This window comes from Triturus cristatus, chromosome 3_2 (genome assembly GCF_964204655.1).
Source record: "Triturus cristatus chromosome 3_2, aTriCri1.1, whole genome shotgun sequence".
Taxonomy (NCBI): Eukaryota; Metazoa; Chordata; class Amphibia; order Caudata; family Salamandridae; genus Triturus; species Triturus cristatus.
In genome coordinates, this window is record NC_140584.1 from 403,054,255 (window position 1) to 403,076,734 (window position 22,480).

Genomic DNA, 22,480 nt, shown 5'->3' on the forward strand with positions numbered 1-22,480 from the left:
TTGTATGAAGCGGTATTTGGTGGCCACCGCAGCATATCGCGGACCCGCTATAGTGTCTGCCCAGTCATCCTCCGTGAGCGTGGGGAGATCGCGCTGCCACGCCTCCTTGGTATTATCTAGGGTAGTGTTCATGAAGGTTGTCAGAGTCTGATAAATCTGGCGAATTTTGTGATCCCCGAGGTCTCCCATCAACAGTCTACCCTCTAGCGGGTGGAACTCCGGCAGAGTGTCTAGGTGCTGGATGCTAGGTGTGAGGGCATGCCGCAACTGGAGATATTTGTGAAACTGGGATTTATGCAGCTCAAAATCGGCCTGCAGCATCTGAAACGACTTAAGCGACACTCCCTTCATTACATCCCCCAGCGAGGAGATCCCTATCATGTCCCAATAGCGAAAGCCCTCCAGACTTGCCGTCTCCTTGAGCATGGTACCCTGCCACAATGGGGTGGCCCGCGTAAGCCTGCCGCGCCAGCCAATAGAGATGACCGATTGCCGCCAGATCCGGATCACCGTAGCACACGCAGGGGGCAACCGGTCCAGCGAGGAACGGCTATAAAGAAAATGCAGCAGAGGCTTCTCCGCCAATGCGGCCCGGTCCAATGCGTAGGCTGGATCCGCGGGGGAGGCATACCACCAGTCATTTATGACTAGGAGATGCGCGGCCCTGTAGTATGCCTGAACGTCCGCCACCGCTATGCCCCCGCAGTAGGTAGACTGCACACACGTCGCCAAGGCCACTCTCACCGGCCCGCCATGCCAGAGGAATTCATTCAAAAGTGCATTCAGCTGGCGGAACCACGCCTGGGGCACCTGGAAGGGGTAGTGTTGGAGATGGTACAAGAGACGCGGTAATGTCACCATCTTGAAAATGGCCGATCGGCCGTAGAGGGAGAGTGGAAGATGCGACCACACCCTAGTTTCATTGCGGACTTGGGTCAGCAGGGGCGCAATATTCAGAGTCCAAGCATGGAGGTTGTTTTTGAGGGGCTCTTTCTCATCCACATGCTGGTCCCACTTGTGTCCGAGAGCTCTCCCGGCAGCCATGCTTTGTGACTCTCCTGTCACTTAGTAAGCCGTAGCTGGGCGGTGTGCAGAGGGCAGCCGTGCCACAGGCTTCGCGATTGTTGCGGTGCCAAGGCGTGTGGATGAGAAGGCCCGGCGAAGTGGCATTGTCGGAGGCCGGCGCTGAAAAGGGCTCGGAAGGTATGAAGAATAGCTTTTTATGGGAGCCCCAGACAAAAGGTGTGTGCTGGGGTGGCCAGCTCGCTCTGCTGGCACAGAACAAACCCTGGGCCCCCGGATTGACGTTCCTTCGGGTCCCCCATGGAGCCCCAAGTCAGTGTTATTATTGGGGAGGTTGCTGAACACCGGAGTGGGCCCAAGTGTTTACTTTTGTTCCACTTTCTATGACTGCAGAGAGCAGCCGGGAGGGGAGAGGGTTACCAGCTGCGGGGCTTATTATCAAGGGAGGGGGCATTTAGCGGGGGGCTGGTAGAATGAATGGAGGATCATTCTTGTTACATGTCTAGCAATTTCACCAACACTGCGGATCCAGGGAGGGGGTGCAAGGGTTTGCATGTAAAACACAATCACCTCGGGGGGGGGGGGAACAGCAGCTTTATTTACGTGTCAAACTATTCGGAAACCATGCACTTTTGTTGCCACTTGGGGTTGAAGGGGACTGTCTGTACTAAGGCTTAAGTGGTAGTGTAAAACAATCTCATAAATGTTTACTTAAATGCCTTTAAATATTGCAAGTGGAACCTTCAGGAGTTTATCAGCTTCTAGGCTTTCTTATGGCAACCATCATATATCAGTCCTCCAAGGTCCTCGCTTACGCACACACCGTGATTGACTTTTTTCAGGTTGTTTTACATATCCGTTTTTAAAAGGACTCTTGAGTATACATATCTGCGGATTGGAGCTGGCGTGGACTACGCACCAGGCGTGCATGCCCCTTGTGTCCCCTACTTGCCCTTGAGGGTCGATGAATATGTGCGTCATTCTGTGGCCCTGACAGTTGTTAGAGAGACTCTGAAAATACTGTGATATTAGGAACGCTAACATTCTTACTGCAAATAGTTTTCATTTCGGGTTTTAGAGTTTAAAAAGGAGCTCACGCACCCTGAAAACAATTTACGAAAACATTTTAACTGACTAAGCTGAGCAGTGACTGCCTGATAACAAGCATTAAAAATGCAATAGGTCTTGCCTTTTATTAAGTTAAAACCGTTTGCTTTGGTATACAATACCATTAGCAAAGCAAATGGCTTTAACGTAATCAAACGTTACAACAAACAAATGATGGACGGAATGCTGACAATGCAGACATTCTCCCCCAGTCAAGAGATCTGGGTTAAATCCATCGTTCTTTTGCCCACTACGCCACCCCAGTTCAGACATGGCCATATGCAAATCAGTCTTGACCCTGTGCCTCATGGGAACAGTCCAACCCGAACTGCCAAGCCATGTCTTCCCTGGACCGGAATCAAGCATCCTAGGACCGGTTTCTGGCTATCAGCCGTCATCAGCCAGGATAGCATGACTCCAGTGGCGTAGTCCTCATCCTGGGCACCAGTCCCTCCGCCTGGGATGACTCCTGGTGGCCTGCAGTGCTCAGAACCCCCTCCCTCCCCACACGCACCCACCAACAACGCATGTAACCGCAGCATCATCCTAGACTCCTCGCTCTGAATGAACTGCCAAATTAGCGCCTTCTCTTCGTCCTGCCTCCACACTCGCCACCTGCTTCGGAAGATCTTTAAGTGGATCATCAGCGAGTCTAGGAGAACAGTCACCCAGGCACTCGTCAGCAGCAAGCTTGCCTACAGAAAAGCATTCTACGCTGGTGCCAATCAAAAACTCCAAAAGAAATTGAAGAGAATCCAGAACGCCCCCGCCAGACTTATCCTGGACATACCCGCTACAGCCACCTTAACTGGCTCCTGATCAACAAAAGAAACATATTCAAGCTCTTCATGCACGCCTACAAAGCCCTCCACAACACCAGACCCGCATACCTCAACCACCGCCTCTCCTTCTACACATCCACCAGACATCCCTGCTTTGCCGAACTGGCCCTGGCCACTTTCCCACGGATCCGCAAGACCTTGGCCGGTGGAAGATCCTTCTCCTACCTCACTGCGAAGACCTGGAACTCTCTACCTCTACATCTCGGGCAATCACCTTCACTGCCTCAATTCAGGAGGAACCTCAAGACCTGGCTCTTCGACTAAATTGCAGAAACCCCCACCAATGCGCCTTGTATCCCTAACTGGTGATTAGCCGCGATCTATAAGATCACTAGATTGATTGATTGAAGGGAGGGTGATGATATGACTACATATTATAAGGAATAACCTAACCATATACAGTATGCAACAACTTCAGCTACTTTCCTATATAGCCATGTCATGGAATTTGTTGGTGTCTTTCAAACATTCATATGTCCAGTGGCTGGTATTTATTACATGTATATTGAAAGAAGAGAATTATTTATTTCTTGTGTTGAATCTATACTCTATATGAAGTTTTCTAGTCTGGCTAGTATAAAGTTTTCTTGTGTGGGCTTGTGGGTGCTTTGAATTCTGACACAGTGTTAAGTATTCAGCAGCATCTTTTGCCGTCTGAGTTTCTTATCTAGCCAGATTTGAAACTTTTGTTCATCACTAGTATGTGAAAATCAGTAATTTTGAACAGCAGTATCTGACATAGATTCTCCTTCCTGCTTCACATATGATACAGTGATAAAGAAAGGGACTTTAATCTTTTTAAGATCCATAGTGTTTTGCTAAAAGATCCTGTTTTTATGCTCTGATTTCCAGGTCTGCCTAATAAAAGGATAGCAGGCCCTTAGCATGCCCGGGGACCCTCCCTCCTGATTTAAGGATAGAGTCTTCTGATTGCTTCTAAAAGTAATTTTTCATATTACTTTACCTTCTCCCACCGAAAACATTTGTCAGCCTTATCCCATTTAATGGCTACATTGTATTGCCGATATAATGTGTATTGACAAGATACTATAGCAGGGAGCCGGACTTAAATGAGCCAGCTCCCTGCAAGTCATAAACTCCCTGAACAGAGGCTGGGCTTTCCTTACTCGACATGAGTGCATGAGGTTGCAACTCATATGTTTTGCTGAATTTGAACTGCTGACTGTTTGAAGGGACTGTGAGAAGTTGGCCTGGCATATGCTGTCCACTAGTTATAGTGGACACCTTGCACCACTCCAAACAACCCTTATTGATGATAGGTTTAAAGACAACCTTTATTGAAAGCTATCCTAGTGGTAGCTATGGAGAGCAGCCTTCAGGCTAAGTCTTGAAGGCGTGTAAAGCAGCTTGGTTTACCAGAATATAACCTCTTGAATTACTAAATGAAAGGAGTTCCACACAAGGCATATATAAAATATTCTAAACACTCACTACTAATCTCTTTATGAGATTAGAGTTCAAGATACACATTAATACAGTTCTAAAACGACAGTAAATAGCACAATATAGAATGGGTCCTAGGGGCAAACCAAACCATATATTAAGAAAGTGGTATAAGAACCACGACTTGACTAGACACAGTGCCTAGAGCTCGTAGAATCGTTGGGACTCCAGGGAACAACTCAAGGTAGTGACACAGGAGACCCAAGGGAGACTTGTGCAGTGTGAGAAAACAGCCGCAAGCCCGTACTATTCTATGGGAAAATCTCGGTTAGATTTTTAGAAGTCAAGGACACTTAGGAGAGGACTTTGAGCAAACCCCTTTAGCCTTAGGAGGTTCTAGGGCCAGCACCCACGGGAGTACCGGAGTACTCGAGTTACCTCACCCAGGGATGCCTGGTGCATTGGTGTCAAATGGTGTCGGGAATCATCGTTGATTTTAATGGCGATGTGCTGCAAAGTGCTGCTGCCGGGAAGGAGAAAAGTGTCTGGTGTGATCCAAGCCTGGATCGACGATCAGAAGAACCTGAAAGCAGAGGAGACAGAGTCTGGGTCACTTGCTAGGGACCAGGGGCACAATAGAGGAATGCCCACCGATGTCGGGTGTTTCAGGTGCGAAGAGGTGAAGCTTGACTCTGCAGCCACGAGGACCAGGAGGCGTCGACAACGACCAGGAGCTGGATTCGAGCTGTCCCACGAAGGATGTGGAGTGCTGCGGTGTCGGTGCCTGGTTCTAGGACACCCCCGCGCCGCACGGCCACCAGCTGCTGCGTGTGCCTTCCCTGCCTGACTGCCTCGCTGCCGCCGCGTGACCACGCCCCCTGCCCCCGAGCGGCGTGGTCCGTGCTCGCCTGTCCTGCCCCTGTTGTTTTTGCTGTGTTTAAATTGTTTTTGTCTTTTTGTATTGCCTGTTTTCTAGTTATTGTAATTTCCTTCCTGTTTTGCCGGTTTATTTGCTGCCGTTCGTCCTCCCTCCCCGCTTCCCGCCACCGCCGCTAACCCCGCCCCTTTTTGCCTTCTGTACCCTCCCCGCTCCCGCCTCCCAGCTGCTCCGCCCCCCGCGCACTTGGCCATATATGGCGACCGTGCGACGCAGGTGAGTGTGACCTAGTTCTAGGACACCCCCGCGCCGCACGGCCACCAGCTGCTGCGTGTGCCTTCCCTGCCTGACTGCCTCACTGCCGCCGCGTGACCACGCCCCCTGCCCCCGAGCGGCGTGGTCCGTGCTTGCCTGTCCTGCCCCTGTTGTTTTTGCTGTGTTTAAATTGTTTTTGTCTTTTTGTATTGCCTGTTTTCTAGTTATTGTAATTTCCTTGCTGTTTTGCCGGTTTATTTGCTGCCGTTCGTCCTCCCTCCCCGCTTCCCGCCACCGCCGCTAACCCCGCCCCTTTTTGCCTTCTGTACCCTCCCCGCTCCCGCCTCCCAGCTGCTCCGCCCCCCCGCGCACTTGGCCATATATGGCGACCGTGCGACGCAGGTGAGTGTGACCTAGTTCTAGGACACCCTCGCGCCGCACGGCCACCAGCTGCTGCGTGTGCCTTCCCTGCCTGACTGCCTCGCTGCCGCCGCGTGACCACGCCCCCTGCCCCCGAGCGGCGTGGTCCGTGCTCGCCTGTCCTGCCCCTGTTGTTTTTGCTGTGTTTAAATTGTTTTTGTCTTTTTGTATTGCCTGTTTTCTAGTTATTGTAATTTCCTTCCTGTTTTGCCGGTTTATTTGCTGCCGTTCGTCCTCCCTCCCCGCTTCCCGCCACCGCCGCTAACCCCGCCCCTTTTTGCCTTCTGTACCCTCCCCGCTCCCGCCTCTCAGCTGCTCCGCCCCCCCGCGCACTTCGCCATATATTGCGACCGTGCGAACGCGCAGCGGTCACGCACAGCGGGCGCGCCGATTGTGCGCCGAAGCCGCGCCAAAGGCAAGCCTGTCTACGCCCGTCCGCGCCTGGACCGCGCCCAGTGCCAGGACCCCTGGACCCCACCGACGGAAGACGACCCGACAGTCCTACGACGCTGCAACACTCATCGCACTCAACACCGGCGGGACCCAGGGATGCTACCAAGCTACTCCGAAGCACACCCACGGACCCTTCAGCTGCCACGCCTGCAAGTTCACCTGCATCCGGACCTGCCCGGCACCAGCACCTGCCAAGCCGAACACCAGCAGCAACCACCTCAAGTGCATCCTGCTCAACACCCGCTCCGTCCACAGACACGCCATCGAACTCTGGAACCTCCTAGACGCCACATCCCCTGACGTTGCCTTCATCACGGAGACCTGGATGAACGCCTCTTCAGCGCCCGACATCGCCATCGCCATCCCAGAGGGCTACAAGATCACCCGGAGGGACCGCACCGCCAACCAGATGGGAGGAGGCATCGCCATCATCCACAAGAACACCATCCGAATCACGACTAGCACAGACAACACCCTCACAACCGCCGAACACCTGCACTTCCAGATCCACACCGACCCGAAGACCACCCTCAGAGGCACCCTGATCTACCGACCCCCGGGACCACGCACTCAATTCACTGGACGGACCACAGCTGCGTCCACTTCACCTTCAGAAGAACGACAATCCACTACCACCAGCAACAGGCTACTAGAAGAAACTGGAACAAGATCACAGCCGACCAGCTCGCCGCTTCCCTGAGCCAGCACCCTCCTGCCAGCTCAGCAAACCCCAGCCAGGCCGCCGACAACCTCACGAAGTGGATCAGCAACTGCGCGGACGAACTCGCCCCTCTGAGGACCCCGCCCAGCAGACCCGGCAGCAAGAAAGCCCCATGGTTCACCGACGAACTCGAGCTCCAAGAAGAACTGCCGAGCCCTCGAGAAAGTCTGGAGAAAGGAACCTACACCAGACAACATGACCGCCCTCAAACTCGCCACCCGGAAGCACCACCAACTGATCCGCGCCGCCAAGAAAACTGCATTCAAGGACCGGCTGGACAACAACGCACACAACTGCAAGGAACTCTTCAACATCGTGAAAGAGCTCTCCAACCCCAACGCCGGAAACAACGACATCACCCCTTCGCAAGACCTCTGCAACTCCCTCGCCTCCTACTTCCACAACAAGATCGCGGACATACACAACAGCTTCAGCACCCATCCGACGCACGTCACCACCGCACCAACGCCCCCCACCACCACCCTCCGCGCCTGGACTCCGATCAGCACCGAAGACACCGTCCGCATGATGAACTCCGTCCACTCCGGATCTCCGACTGACCCCTGCCCTCACCACGTCTTCAACAAGGCCGACGCTGTCATCGCACCCCACCTGCGGGACATTATCAACACCTCCTTCGACACCGCCACCTTCCCCGAGAGCTGGAAGCACGCCGAACTCAGCGCTCTACTCAAGAAACCTACAGCAGACCCCACCGAACTCAAGAACTACCGCCCCATCTCGCTACTCCCGTTTCCAGCCAAAGTCATCGAGAAGACCGTCAACAAACAGCTGGCCGCCTTCCTCGAGACGAACGGATCCCTCGACCCCTCGCAGTCCGGCTTCCGAGCCAACCACAGCACCGAGACCGCCCTCATCGCCGCCACCGACGACATCCGAGCCCTGATGGACAACGGAGAAACAGCGGCCCTCATCCTCCTAGACCTCTCCGCGGCCTTCGACACTGTCTGCCACCGCACCCTAGTGCAACGCCTCAGCAACGTCGGAGTCCAGGAGAAGGCACTGGAATGGATCGTCTCCTTCCTCGACGGAAGAACACAGAGAGTCCGCCTGCCACCGTACAAGTCAGAGGCCACCGAAGTCATCTGCGGCGTCCCTCAAGGATCCTCGCTGAGCCCTACCCTCTTCAACGTCTACATGAGCCCCCTCGCGGCCATCGCACACCAACACAACCTCAACATAATCTCCTACGCTGACGACACCCAGCTGATCCTCTCCCTGACCAACGACCCCGCCGCCGCCAGAGCCAACCTGCACGAAGGGATGAAGGAGGTAGCCGAGTGGATGACGACCAGCCGCCTGAAACTGAACTCAGACAAGACGGAGGTCCTCATCCTGGGCTCCACACCCACTGCCTGGGACGACTCCTGGTGGCCCCCCGCTCTGGGCACCGCACCCAAACCGACAAACCACGCACGCAACCTGGGCTTCATCCTGGACTCCTCCCTCTCCATGACCAGACAAGTCAACGCCGTCTCCTCGGCGTGCTTCAACATCCTGCGCATGCTACGGAAGATCTTCTGGTGGATCCCCACGGAGACCAGGAAGACCGTCACCCAGGCCCTCGTCACCAGCCGACTGGACTACGGCAACGCCCTCTACGCCGGAACCACCGCCAAGCTCCAGAAGAGACTCCAGCGGATCCAGAACGCCTCAGCCAGACTCATCCTCAACATCCCACGAAACAGCCACATCTCCGGACACCTGAGAGACCTGCATTGGCTCCCCGTCAACAAAAGAATCACCTTCCGTCTCCTCACCCACGCACACAAAGCCCTACACGACCAAGGCCCGAGCTACCTCAACAACCGAATCAACTTCTACGCTCCCAAACGCCACCTCCGTTCAGCCAGCCGCACCCTCGCCACCGTCCCACGCATCCGTAGAGCGACAACAGGAGGAAGGTCCTTCTCCTACCTGGCCGCCAAGACCTGGAATTCCCTCCCGGCCGACCTGCACCTGACCCAAGGCCACCTCTCCTTCAGGAAGAAGCTCAAGACCTGGCTGTTCGAGCAGTAACGGCACCCCCCCGCCCCCCTAAGCGCCTTGAGACCCAACGGGTAAGTAGTGCGCTCTATAAATGTCCTGATTGATTGATTGATTGGATTGGCCCCAACAAGCCTTGGCAGCAGCAACCCACACAGGAAGAGAAAAGATTCTTCGGTGCGGACCAGCAAGGTCCTGGGGACTCTCCAAGCGATGGAGAGTCGGGGCACGTCTGGAGCAACCAGGTAAGCCCAATTAAAGTCAAAGTGTCCTTCACAGGGATCCACCAGTCGACGGACTAGGGATCGTGAAGGGACCTCGAGAGAAAACACAAAGGGCCCACTCACGGAGCACTCGTGGAGTGTAGGCGGGCAATCTTCGTTGCAAATGCTGCTAGGGGTCAGGGCTACAAGTAACCCAAAGCTCAGCTGCAGGAGTCGCTGGCAAGCTGATGCTTCTGCAAAGTGACGCGGTGTTCAGGTGTTCGGGTTACACGGTCGCCACGAGGGATGGTTTATTATGTTCAGTGATTTGGAGAGATATAGTGAACCTATATCTCAGTAAGGTGTGCATGCACCATCTTACCCAGGCTGCAGTAGCAGTCCTGTGGTGTCATTTTGGAAGGTTTCCCAGGGGTGGCATAATACATGCTGCAGCCCCTGGTAGGTCTCTGGGGTACCTCTGCCCTGGGTACATAGTATACCATATACTAGGGACTTATAGGGGTACCCCAGAATCCAATCTAGAGTGTACCTAAAGTACTGGTAACCAATTTAAGGGAGAAAGCAGATAGGCTGGGGTCCTGAATAGCAGGATCCCAGCCAAACTAAGTCGAAAACCAGCAAAACACCAGGACAAAAGTGGGGACAACCATGCAGTCAGATTCCACCTTCCTACAGGGACCACTGTGCAGTTGCAGCTGTTTTTTATAGAATCCCTCTGTTGGAAAATGGCCCTCTCTGAAGGGTCACCCCAAACGTTTTACCTTACTCCTCCTCTTTTAGCTGAATTCTTTCTGTTGGCCTTAGGACTCTGAGCACTTTACCACTGCTAACCAGAGCTAAAGTGCATGTGCTTCTCCCCTAAACATGATTACTTTGGTGTATACTTGATTATCCAATGTGATTTACTAGTAAGAGCTTTGGAAAGTGGTATAGCATATACCCAGGGCCTGTAAGTCAAATGCCACCAGTAGTCCTGCAGCACTGATTGAGCCACCCACATAAGCAGGATTTCAAACCTGTCTCAGGCCTGCCACTGCAGGGCCTGTGTGTGCAGTTTACTGCCACTTGGACATGACATTTAAAACTAATTGCCAAGCCTTAAACTCTCCTTTTTACGCATAAATCACTCCTGAGGCAGGATCGAAGTCACCCTAAGGGCAGGATGCTATGTAAGTAAAAGGTAGGACATATACGTATGTTTTGCATGTCCTGGTAGTGACAAACAGGCGATTTCATTTTCACTACTCTGAGGCCTACTCCTTTTCTAGGTTAGCATTGAGAATTCCTTAATACACTTTTAAGCTGTAATTCCTGATCAGTAGGGAGAATCTTTTTCATGTTTCATATCTTTGGAATGGTAATGATAAATCTTTGTTACTGGTTAAGTTGGAATTAAGATTACAGTTGTAGAAATGCCACTTTTAGAAAGATACATTTCTCTGCACTTACTGCTCTGTGTGCCTGACAGCCTGTCTCCAATACATTTCTGGGGTGGATGACAGCTACACTTTGTGCATTCCCTCTAGACAGCCACAACACAGGAAGGATATGTGTGTCTGAGTACTCAGATACATACATCTACATCATGATTGCCTTGCCTGGGCAGGATGGAAGAGAGGGGTTAACACTTCACTTGAATAGGCAATGTCCTGTCCTCACACAAAGGACTGCCCCCCCCTCCCAACACATAGCCCTGCGTTGAAAGGGTCACTTGTGCACTTCAGAGAGCTGCTTTAAAGTCACTCCCACATCAAAAGAACTTTTGGGTATAAGTACTGGGTCTCTGACCCCCTAAAATCAGACACTATTGGACTTGTAAATAAGCTCTGCCAGAAGAGCTGCTGTGTGGCTTAAAGGACTCAACTGGACTGCTGATCTGGAAGACCTGCTTTTCTATTTGTTGCACTGCTGCTCTCTGACTCTGCTGAAAGAGAGCTGAACCCTGCCTTCTCTCCAAGTGATCTCCAAAGGTTTGTTTGCCTGCCTCCTGTTGCTTGAGACTTGGGGATATCAACATTTCTACCCCTGTATCTGGCTCGCTGGAAGTGACCCAGATACTTGCAGCATGAATTTTGGCGCATCTCCTGTCTGCGTGTTGCAGAACCGGCGCATCGACACAGTTGCAGGAGTAAAATCAGCACAACACCTTAACCAGTGCTTTGCCTCCAGAGATTGCTGCATCATACAGCGTATCGCCGCTTCAGCTTGGTGATTTTGATGTACCCCTCAACTACGTGGCAGCATCCGGTTCATCGCTCAACGCCTCTCAACTCCAGCACCCATCTTCAGAACTGATGCAACGCCTTCACTGCATGCAAAAGTTCGAAGCATCCTGCACATGCGGGCCTCAACTTTGACACATGTTGCTGTTTGTGACTAGGAAAGGTACTTTGTTCACTGAGGCCTCAGTGGGTCCTCTAACCAGCCGGTGCTCCATTGTGGTCGGCCCGAACTTTGACTTTACCCTGCTCCAGAGCGACCTAAAGTAACCTTTTTTGTGTTATTTGCTTCTAAGAGCTTTACGGCATTAGTTTTTTTTAATTCAATATCTCAACTTCTGTACATTGAATTTTTGTTGTTCTGGTCTTGTTTTGTTTATAATATAATCTATTTTTACAAACCTGTGTGGAGTCTTTTTGTGGTGTATTCTTTGTGTTACTGTGTGTGTGAGTTGCACAAATACTTTACACAATGCCTGTTCAGATAAGCCTCACTGCTCTGTGCCAAGCTACCAGAGGGTGAGCACCAGTTATCTTTTAATTTGTATCTAGCTAACCCTGACTAGAGTGGTGGTTACTGCCTACCTTATCCAACCAGAAATCCCATTTATAACACCCACCCACCTCTCACTCAAATCAATGCTGTTGTACAGTAGAGTGTAACTTCTCAGCTGGAAACAATTTCACTGTTTTTCTGGTGCTCATATTTTTTTTTTACAAAAATTCGGTTGATAACCTCTGTCATGTTGGTTGTGGCCAAAGTAATTTACTTCAGGGACTGTCCAGTCTCCGAGAGGTCCAGCTGTCCTCCCCCACACCACTCTGAAGTTTACTGTTCTCGTGACTTTTAAAAAGTTGGTGCAGGTAGAGTACACCTCCTGTGTACCACCCGAGCTTTTCCACCTGGTCCTGTTGTATTCATTTCAAAAGTCATGGGGATCTCACTCCTCCACATCGTCAGCCTATTAGTTGGATACCGGGAACCACAACGTTTTTGGGAGTGAGGTTTTGGCCTAGACAGTGAATAGTATCTCCTGTGGACTTGTAGTACTACCTTGTTTTATTTTTTAACATGAACTTGACTGAACGGCAGCTCACTTGAGGATACAGAGACACTACAAATACCACAGGCCACTGGGGTGGCCTCGCCCACTGAGGCGGAGGATATCAGACCTATGGTGGTGCCGAGAACATTGCCGCTCATTCTGTGTTCAAGCCGCGAGCCCCAGAAGAAGTGAGAGATCACGAAACGCGTCGGGCAGGATGGTTGACTTTCAGTGGGCCTGGCTGTTTCTCCGCATTGCTTCCTTCAATAAAATTGTGGCAGATACTTACCTGATGTTGGGCCTTTTCTACAGCAGGCAACTTTGTTGGTTGATTGAAAGCGGCTTGCCTGAGCCGCGGTAAAGTGCCCGGCTGCTTTCCCAGCAGTTTTGTGGTGATGCCGACTGGCGTAGCCATTTAAAGCATCGGGAGCCGGTATTGAAGGAGTTAACAGCTGGTGCGGTATGCTGCAACCTCGCACCGCAATCCACTTGGGTTTTATTTTTTAACATGAACTTGACTGAACGGCAGCTCACTTGAGGATACCGAGACACTACAAATACCACAGGCCACTGAGGTGGCCACGCCCACTGAGGCGGAGGATAGCAGACCTATGATGGTGCCGAGAACATTGCCGCTCATTCTGTGTTCAAGCCGCGAGCCCCAGAAGAAGTGAGAGATCACGAAACGCGTCGGGCAGGATGGTTGACTTTCAGTGGGCCTGACTGTTTACCGGCATCGCTTCCTTCAATAAAATTGTGGCAGATACCTACCTGATGTTGGGCCTTTTCTACAGCAGGCAACTTTGTTGGTTGATTGAAAGCGGCTTGCCTGAGCCGCGGAAAAGTGCCCACTGCTTTCCCAGCAGTTTTGTGGAGATGCCAACCGGCGTAGCCATTTAAAGCATCGGGAGCCGGTATTGAAGGAGTAAACAGCTGGTGCGGTATGCTGCAGCCTCGCACTGCAATCCACTTGGGTTTTATTTTTTAACATGACTTGACTGAACGGTAGCTCACTACAAATACCACAGGCCAGAAGAAGTGAGAGATCACGAAACGCGTCGGGCAGGATGGTTGACTTTCAGTGGGCCTGGCTGTTTCCCCGCATCGCTTCCTTCAATAAAATTGTGGCAGATACTTACCTGATGTTGGGCCTTTTCTACAGCAGGCAACTTTGTGTGTATGTGTGTATATGTGTGTATATGTATGTGTGTGTATATATATATATATATATATATATATACATTTGGGGTAAATGCTGATGCATAGTGATAGAAAGTGATGAGGTACAAGGTATGAAATTGCATAAGCCGAAATATGTAAGATACATTTGGGGTACAAATAGATATGTGGTGACATTATGTGACAAGGTGTACGATGACATTATGGGAAGATTGCCGATGCAGTATTGCGGTATTTACAGTATACAAAATACATATTGCTTTGCAGAGCACAGCTGCACTTGTACAAAATTACCTGTGGAGTAAATTAATAACAGCAAAACACATCGTAGCAATAAATACGACAAAACGGGCTGAAGAGAAGTAAGCACCGGCGTTGTAGGCCTGACGTTGCAGGGGTAAGGCCTCTTGTGGATGGGGGAAATAGAGGCACATATTTCCCCAGGGTAGTGATGCACAGATTTATTTCGAGGTAGCGGGGAGAGAGCACGCAGTCTAGGCAGAAGCTTTAAGGTGGGTTTAGGTATTTGTTGAAGAGGAGATGAATATGTGCCCTTAGATACCTTGCATCTCAGGCATTGTGGATTTTGTACTCACTTCATCATCCAGAGTAGCATTAGATGATAGTAAAACCCAATGAATTATTTCAGTTGTATTCCAGGTAGTTGAGAAGATACTGCCAGGGTTTTGATCGCCATCTTCGCTTCTGTCCAGTCATCTGCATCTAAAGTGCCCAATTATTCATCTCCTGTGGCCTTCAAATCTATTCGGAACTCTGCTTAATTATTTATTAATGTATGTACAGTTGAGATGCCCGTGTTTCCCAGTGTTTCTGCTGTTTATTTGCCCTTGGAGGGACTTTAATCAGGGAGTTTTTGTTGTCTTTGTTGGCATCTTGAATACTGGGATGATTAAAAACTGATTATTTTCAATGTCTTGTAATAAAATTATCCCTAACAAACGGTTGTAAGTCAGAAAATTATATTAGTCCTGGGGATACTGTGATTTATTGTATTAAATATTTTAAAATAAACACAAAATATTTTAAAATAAGGAAAGGTAGTCAAACTAAAACCTCTAAACATTATCAGGGGACACGGAGCAGATGGCCCAGTTGAGAAGTGGAACGAAAACTTATGCAAGAATCCTTGAGCAAGGAGAGCCGGGCCCACAGTTGGAGAATGAGCGGGTAGGCAAAAAGGAGAAGGGCCCAGAGCGCTTGTGGGGAGGGGGCATGTCGGGGCACGGAGCGACTGAAGGGCAACGATTTAAGGAAATGGAGGCTTGGCACATTGAGAATTGTGAGCTCGGTTGCTTATGCTGCTAGGTAAAATGGCTGGAATCGACATGGCCGTGTGTGGGTGGTTAAAAGATACGAGAGTGGAGCCCTGGTAAGCCCTTGTCGGGTAGGCGCCATGATTATTATTTAATGTTTCAGGTGCCAAAATGCACTGCATCAATTCAGGCGCTGACTCGAATCCTTCCATTTGTTTCATCAAAGCATTGTCACATTGTAGATTAGCTATTTTACTTATGAAGTGTTTACATTTAAGTTACATTTTTAGTGCTTTTCACGTCTGTTTTTTCTTGTTGTTGATTTTACTCTTATTATTTTAACAATGTTACACCCTTTCTTTCACTTTAAGGTAACTGCAGCAGTTTGCTTCCGTCAGTCCGACATTATGCGAAAGTCACAAGCAGAAAGCCTGGTAAGGAGGGCGCATATGGTTTCTTCTCGACAAGTATTTATTCCATAACAAATAATGTGAAAATGAGATTCATTAGGATAAAACTATACACTTCTGCTTGTACATTCTGTAAAGAGCCCTTAATGTTAAACGTCTGGACTGACATGTTACTGCTGAGGTTGTGAATGACAGCTTTTGGATGTTGTTGAGAATTGCTCCACATATTAACATCTGATTAAAAAGCAGTGGTTAGGTTTGAATTTGAAAACCGTGGGAGAACTGCTTGTATGTTTTTGTTTTTATAAAAACCAAAACGAAGTTGGAGAATACTACTGTTTCAGTGCCCAGATCGGCTTTTTTTTTTTTTTTTTTTTTACTACCTCTCCGTCTGGGTATTCAAGTTTCCTACCGGAGTTAGATCCATGATTATCAACTTTGAATATTCACATTTTACGAAAATAGTTGGATGCAAACAGAAAAAAATACCATAAGACGTGTTCATAAATGGACTGGGTTATGGTAGTTACTAGTCCAGCAGAAAAATCGAGTTGGTTGGAAGAACTGGGATAACTTATCGTACTGCGGAACTACATAAGGTGTGTGCAGTTCTGCGGATCAGTCATTGACCTGAAACTGAAAGTCGTGGTTCTCCTTTTGATTCCCTCTTGCAGCAAGTCCTTACTTCCTTTTGATTTGTTGCATCTCGGGTTGTGTCTTGGGCTGAAGGGGCTTTACTCTTTATTTAAGGTCAATGCCTAAAACTATTTGTGCATAATTGCCGTGGTTTTAAACTTGTTTCTCAATTTGACTTTGTGTACTCTGTTGAAGGACATGGTCTGACTTTATAGGCAATCACCACAGAATATGTTTTTCTAGTCCCAATGGCTTTTTTCGCTTTTATTTTTTAAACTCGCCCAAGGACAGTGGTATGTGTTTGCAAAATTTTGGACAGCTGGATTGGAAATGGAGAATACCTGGTTTCACAGAAAAAGTGACCTTCTAAACAGGATGCTTGAGTAAACTTTTTGTTCATGATCATGCACAATCCATGGTTACCTTATACTTCACTAATGTGCTTTCGTCTGTATAATATTGTTCCCAAACACGTAGGTCTTAATTTCTCCTGACCTGATAGTTCTAAGTACAAAGAAAGACAATCGGCTTTCAAAACAGTTCATATCCCTTCTTCTAATGTAAAAAGCTGAGGAAGAAAGTGTTAATAATCCAGCTATGTTTGCCTTTTTAATTCCGCTATGTACCAATTACAACCCCAGCAGTATCATCAACCCATGGGCGGGCAAAGGGTGGCCTGGCACTCCTGGTGTCTACGTTGGCCCTGGTGTCTGTTAAAAAGATGTACACTAATTCCCCCTATTTCCAGTTGGTTCTGCTAGAGTCCAATCTGAGTCCATATTTTTGTTTTGATGAACTATTCTAACAATATCTTTAACAGTAAACGCCATGTCGTCGTGGAGGACCTAGATAATATACTGAATAAATGTTTTAGCTGTTTCGAAGCAGAGTGTGTGTGTGTATGTATATATATATATATATATATATATGTTTATTTTTTTTCCAAAAAGATGCGGGTCCTTCCGGGATCAGTCCTGTTGCCAGGTGGTGCGTCTGCCGGCAGAGACCCAAGCCGGTACATAAACAATCCCAAATTTGTCAAAGTACAGATGCACACTCAGCAGTCAGTAAGCCACCACAGGGGTTTATTTCCGGAAATAAACCCCTGTGGTGGCTTACTGACTCCTGAGTGTGCATCTGTACTTTGACAAATATATATCATTTGGGACAATTTCCTCATAACAGATATGGTAATCAAATAAACAAACTATTATATAAGTACAGCTTAGATTTGTTGCAGCAAAGTGAAGATAGAAGAAAAGTCCCTCTGCCAACCTTTCGAAAGGCATAGGAGTAGCTCATTTGTAGATCCTATTATGCTCTCCGCGAATGTCGCTAATCTCTTTAGCTCACTGACTGTAGAAGTTACAAATTTCAGTGATCATCTTCCACTTCTACTTATTTTACCGGATAATTGCGAGAAATACCTCAGATGGCTGACCACATTGATATTGGTAAGAAAAATGTATACAGCCTAAAATTGCAAGGAATCCATGAAGCAGCCCTCTTGGAAAACGTGGTAAAAAGTAATAATGAGGATTTCGTAGTCTGCACTGACCTAGAGGCCACCCCAGATAATATTGTGTATTCTTTTAGAAAGATTACAATAACCATTGCAGAAAATCTAAAAAAGACCAATAAGGAGAAAAAGTAAGAGAATTGGGTCTGGTTTGATTATTACTGCACACAAGCAAACAAAGTTTAAAAAGACCCTTCAGCGTACACTGAGGGATAAAAAGGAAGTAAAGTTACTTACACTGAACTATAAGCAGACAATAAGCAAGCGAAGAAAAGTATGGCAAGAACGGGCATGGGTAAGCTTAGAGCAGGCAACTAGAGAGAGTACTTTATTATTCTGGATTATAATTAATTCCCCATTTCTAAAAAACAGCACAGACCTGAGAATTGAGGCTTTAGTTTCCCCATGGACTGGATAAGTCACTGTGAAGGTAGATTTAGCCGTTCGAATGATCAATCTATTATTACTGAGGGTATTAATTGTGCACTAACACTCCTTCCCCTTCAGGCAATTATCCTAACTGAGGTGGAAACTGCTATTGAAAAGTCATCCACTAGGAAAGCCCCTGGCCCCATTGGGGTCCATGTAGATACCTTTAAATCTTATCAAACAGTGTGGGCACCAATCTTGATGCAGGTCTCTAAGGATGCGGTGAGAGGGCCTATTCCATCCATTTGGACCAACTCTATAATAGTCCCTATTTTTAAACAAGCATTTGCAATGCAATAGGTCTCGATTATATGTGAGTTGAAGCTATTGGCATTGCAATGCCAATGCCTTTTATTTATAGTTTTAAAAACCAAAACAAATACAAGTTAATCATTCACAATGCCAATAGCTAAAACTCACGTAAATGCGAGACCTATTGCATTGCAAATGCTTGTTCTCGGTGGGAGCAGGGAGCGCCCCGGAGATGGAGGCCAAACAAGTGTACGGGTGGAGAGAGGAGGCAGGGGAGGACGTGCGTGCATGTGTTGGGTTTGTTAATGCTAGAAAAATGAACAGCTGGTCCCTTTATAATGCACCACAGGCAGAGGGGAGTGAGAAATAGGAGAGAGAAACGGAGGAAGTAAGGATGGAGGAAGGAAGTCAGGGGTTTGAAGAGACAAGTTCAAGAGTTGAAAAGAAAAATAAGTGAAAAATTTAAAGGCGTAAAGCCAGAGAACAAGCGACGCTACTTAGGGGCGGAGAGGAGGGGGGGGTTAAAAGGCCAATAAAGATGGTAACGGGCGAGAGGAGAAATGTGCTGGAAGGGGTGGAGAAAGGAGGACACAGGGAGTCTAACGTGAGGGAGCAGCAGACAAGGAGGGGGTGTAAGAGGACTGAACAAGGACATGGACTGGAAAACACGAGCAAACGGACGTAGCCCGTGCTCTGACCTTGCTGCTGCACCCCTGTTTGGCCGAGTCCGTGAGGAGCTGGAGGGCGCCCAACAGCAGGAGGTTGGTGGCTGCATGGCCGTGGCGGGAGCTTCCCTGCTGCAGCCGGCCCGCCATGCTGCTTCTTCCCCCACCGCCTTCCTCTAAGACTCCTTCAAAGCGCCACCGCATTTTCAGCTTCCTCAGCCTCCTCGCTCCCCGCGGGCAGCTGCTCGTATGCTGGCTGACTAAATTACATAAGCCATTTAGGTGGCGCAAATAAACACGTGCAGTGCCCGTGCACATCTGCTGTCCAGGCAGGCATGGCCGCCGAGAGCCTTACACATCACGGATAAATTAAAGCTATTGCTTGCTAAACTCTGTCTAAAGCCAGACATCCGAAAGCGCACCCGCAGCCCGAGAAGGGAGCAAGCCACTAGGACCGCACAGCAATAGAAATGCTGTACACGTGCACATCGCGTGTCTGTACTCGTGCACATCTCAGCAAAAGAGACGCCGTACACATCGCGTGTCTGTACGCGTGCACAGGTCCTCAGCAACAGAGACGTGTCTGTACGCGTGAACATCGCGTGTCCCCCTTCGGAAGCAAAACCCACAACAGTAGATCTTGCCAAGGCGCCAAGGCGAGCAGTGCATGCACTGCGTCGCTAGGCGAGACCTAAAAAGGGGACATGGGAGACGCCAAGTGTTATCACCCGATATCGCTTTTAGATTCATCTGTTAATCTTTTGGGAAGGATTATTTTCGGTAGATATGATTCTTGGGTGGCCGAAACAATGTTTTTAACATACTCCGAGTATGGTACACAGTGCATAAACCTTCCTCTCTTAATTTCCAAATACTCAGCAGCTAAGAAGTAAAATGTAAATCTCTGTTTCGCAGCACTTTTGATTGCGTTAATCATGCCAAATTGTGGAAGTCTTTGGTCGATATGGGCACTCCAGTGGAAATAGTATCCTTCCTGTCCCAGATGTATGCCACTCTAACTGCTCGCATGAGATTTGGATTAGAGGGAGAATGTACCCCAACCTTTAAAGTTACCAGAGAGATAAGGCAGGTCTGCGTTCTAGCCCCTCTCCTCTTTTCCCTCTGTATAAAGGGGGTTGACGGGAAGCTAAAAGAAATAACCGCTGATTTGCCCAGGGTAGGTCTGTGTCCAACTCTGGTTCTTGCATGAGCAATGTAAGCGAGTGGATGGACAACAATTGTCTTAAATTAAACGCTGCCAAAACCGAGGTCCTCATCTTTGGCAACAACCCTTCATTCTGGACGATGGAACAGTGGCCTCCTGAGTTAGGCCTTCTTTCTGAACCAACAACTAAAGTTACAAATCTGGGTTTCCTACTAGACAAGGAGCTGAAGCTTAAAGACCAAGTGAATACAATTACATCGGCCTCGTTTTGCTCTCTGAGGCTTGAAAAAAAGATTGAAACATTCCTGCCACCAAAGCTTTTAAAAACAGTAGTTAGCACACTGGTACTCTCGAGGCTCGATTACTTTAATAGCCTATATCTTAATCTTGCCTCAGCTCTATGAATATGCTTGAGATTTTGCAGAATGCAGCTGCACAAGTTTCTCTTTAAAATCCCTAAATTTTAATCTACTAGAGGAGCCATCAGGAAACTCGACTGGCTCCCAGTTAAACAACGTGTTAGGTTCAAGGCTCTCTGCATGGCCTACAAATCTGGGGCCGGCTCGGTTCAAGGATAAGCTCAAATGGTATACCACAAGGGGACGCTTCATTCAGGCTCAGCTATGAACCTGGTAGTCCCCCCCCCCCCCTCCCCCCCCCCCCTTTTAGGAGGACAACCTGGGGTGGGAAGAGCTTCTTCAGGACCACAGCCCTGCTTTGGAATAGCCTACCGTTGGAACTAAGAGCTACTCCCTCTCTACTTTCCTTTAGTAAGGCCTTGAAAACCTGGCTCTTCTCTCAGTACTAGGAGATATCGGAGTATTTGTAGGAATTAGCAGATCTGTAGCTATACCCGTTTCAATAGGGCCAAGACGCCATTGGGCATTAGTTTGCTCTAATAAATCACTTTCCTATTCCTATGTATCTGATAAAGGTCACTGATATACAGAAGAGATTCTACCTTACTAGATTTTGAATGGGTATTTTGCATCAACTTCTTGCATTCCCTGAAAGATGTGTGGTCCAAAAACTTACCAAAATGCCCAATCTACAATGCATTTAATTCTCTTTTGTAAGTTTTATTGTGATACTAGAAAGCGTTTTATATGACCACTGTTTTTATCAGAGAAGGTTTTATTCCATCAGGAAGCCTATACATGTTTGTGTACTCTTGAGCCAGATAACATCTGTCATGCCGTTTCAACTTTTTATTACCCGTGCTATCAACAAAATAAAGTCACTTGCTATGTATGATATCTTGGCTTATGAAATTGATTAAGGATGCCTGTATAAGAATCCTGTTTAAACTCTGCCTTTAAGGTAGAGAGTGCAGATTTTGCACATTTATGCTTTTTTATGATATTTTTAAATGTATTAACCTGCATATTTTAAATAAAGAGACAAAATAAATTGATGGTGTGCCCTATTGTGATGAATATTATTTTGTGCATCCATGTTTTATTCTGATGTCTTTTATGAATATTTTATTAGTATCCATTCAATTTTATACTTGATTTTATCCTATGTATTGAAATAATTTTAGTGTTTATTTGGAATCATGAAATGTTACATTTTTGTGTAATACACATATGTATTCTGTTTTCTTTTTTTTTTTTTTATGGATTTGAATCATATGAATAAAGATTTATATGACTTGAAATTACACTTTGTACTGGCTGGTCATTCTCAGGTGAAGAGACGTGTTACATGTCCCAGGCAAATTGAACCATAAACAATCTACACACCTATTCTTATTCTGAACACATTTCTAGTTACTGTGTTAGCAAGTTAATCCTCACACATGTTTGATTTAGTCTCCATAGGGTAGTTAAATTGGGAAACAAATAAACGTTTTCTATGGTGGCACGTAAACTCGATCTAACAGTTCTTAGAATTTAGTGACTCTATAAATTAAGCGCCCATGAACCTTAATACTACGTTTTTAGGAATTGCCTTTCAACCCTTGAGTGGTGAGTTCATTTGTGTGTCTTGGTGAAACTGCTTTTCTGGAGCAGTGTTTAATTTAAGTGAATTAAATGTATAGCAAAGTTGCTAGTTTGATAAGATTGACAATTCTGCAACTATATCTCTATGGAAGTTTAAAAACTAACCTCTGTCAGCAAATCACATCAACAGTTATTTGCTCTGACAGTTTTTAATGTGTGCATTAACAGGTTTGTCTGTTAGGGCCGCCTCTTTTGTGTGTCTTTCGTCGGTTCATCTGTTTCAATCAATGATGTTTTACAGAGTTTCCAAGCCAGCTGGATGACCTGCCCCCAACAAGTCTACAGAAAGATTACGCTGCTGTAAAAATTGCAGAATCGTAAGTATAAGTTTTTATGAACTAGATATC

At 47.8% G+C, this 22,480-nt stretch overlaps 1 protein-coding gene across 1 annotated transcript in view; it reads left to right on the forward strand.

Moving 5' to 3' along the window:
- MRPS15 (mitochondrial ribosomal protein S15) overlaps positions 1-22,480 on the forward strand; it is a 129,920-nt gene that overhangs the window by 59,590 nt on the left and 47,850 nt on the right. Inside the window, exons 2-3 of the mRNA XM_085647924.1 lie at positions 15,423-15,485; positions 22,375-22,450. Coding sequence (XP_085504050.1) covers positions 15,423-15,485; positions 22,375-22,450 — 139 coding nt within the window. The remainder of the gene's footprint in view (positions 1-15,422; positions 15,486-22,374; positions 22,451-22,480) is intronic.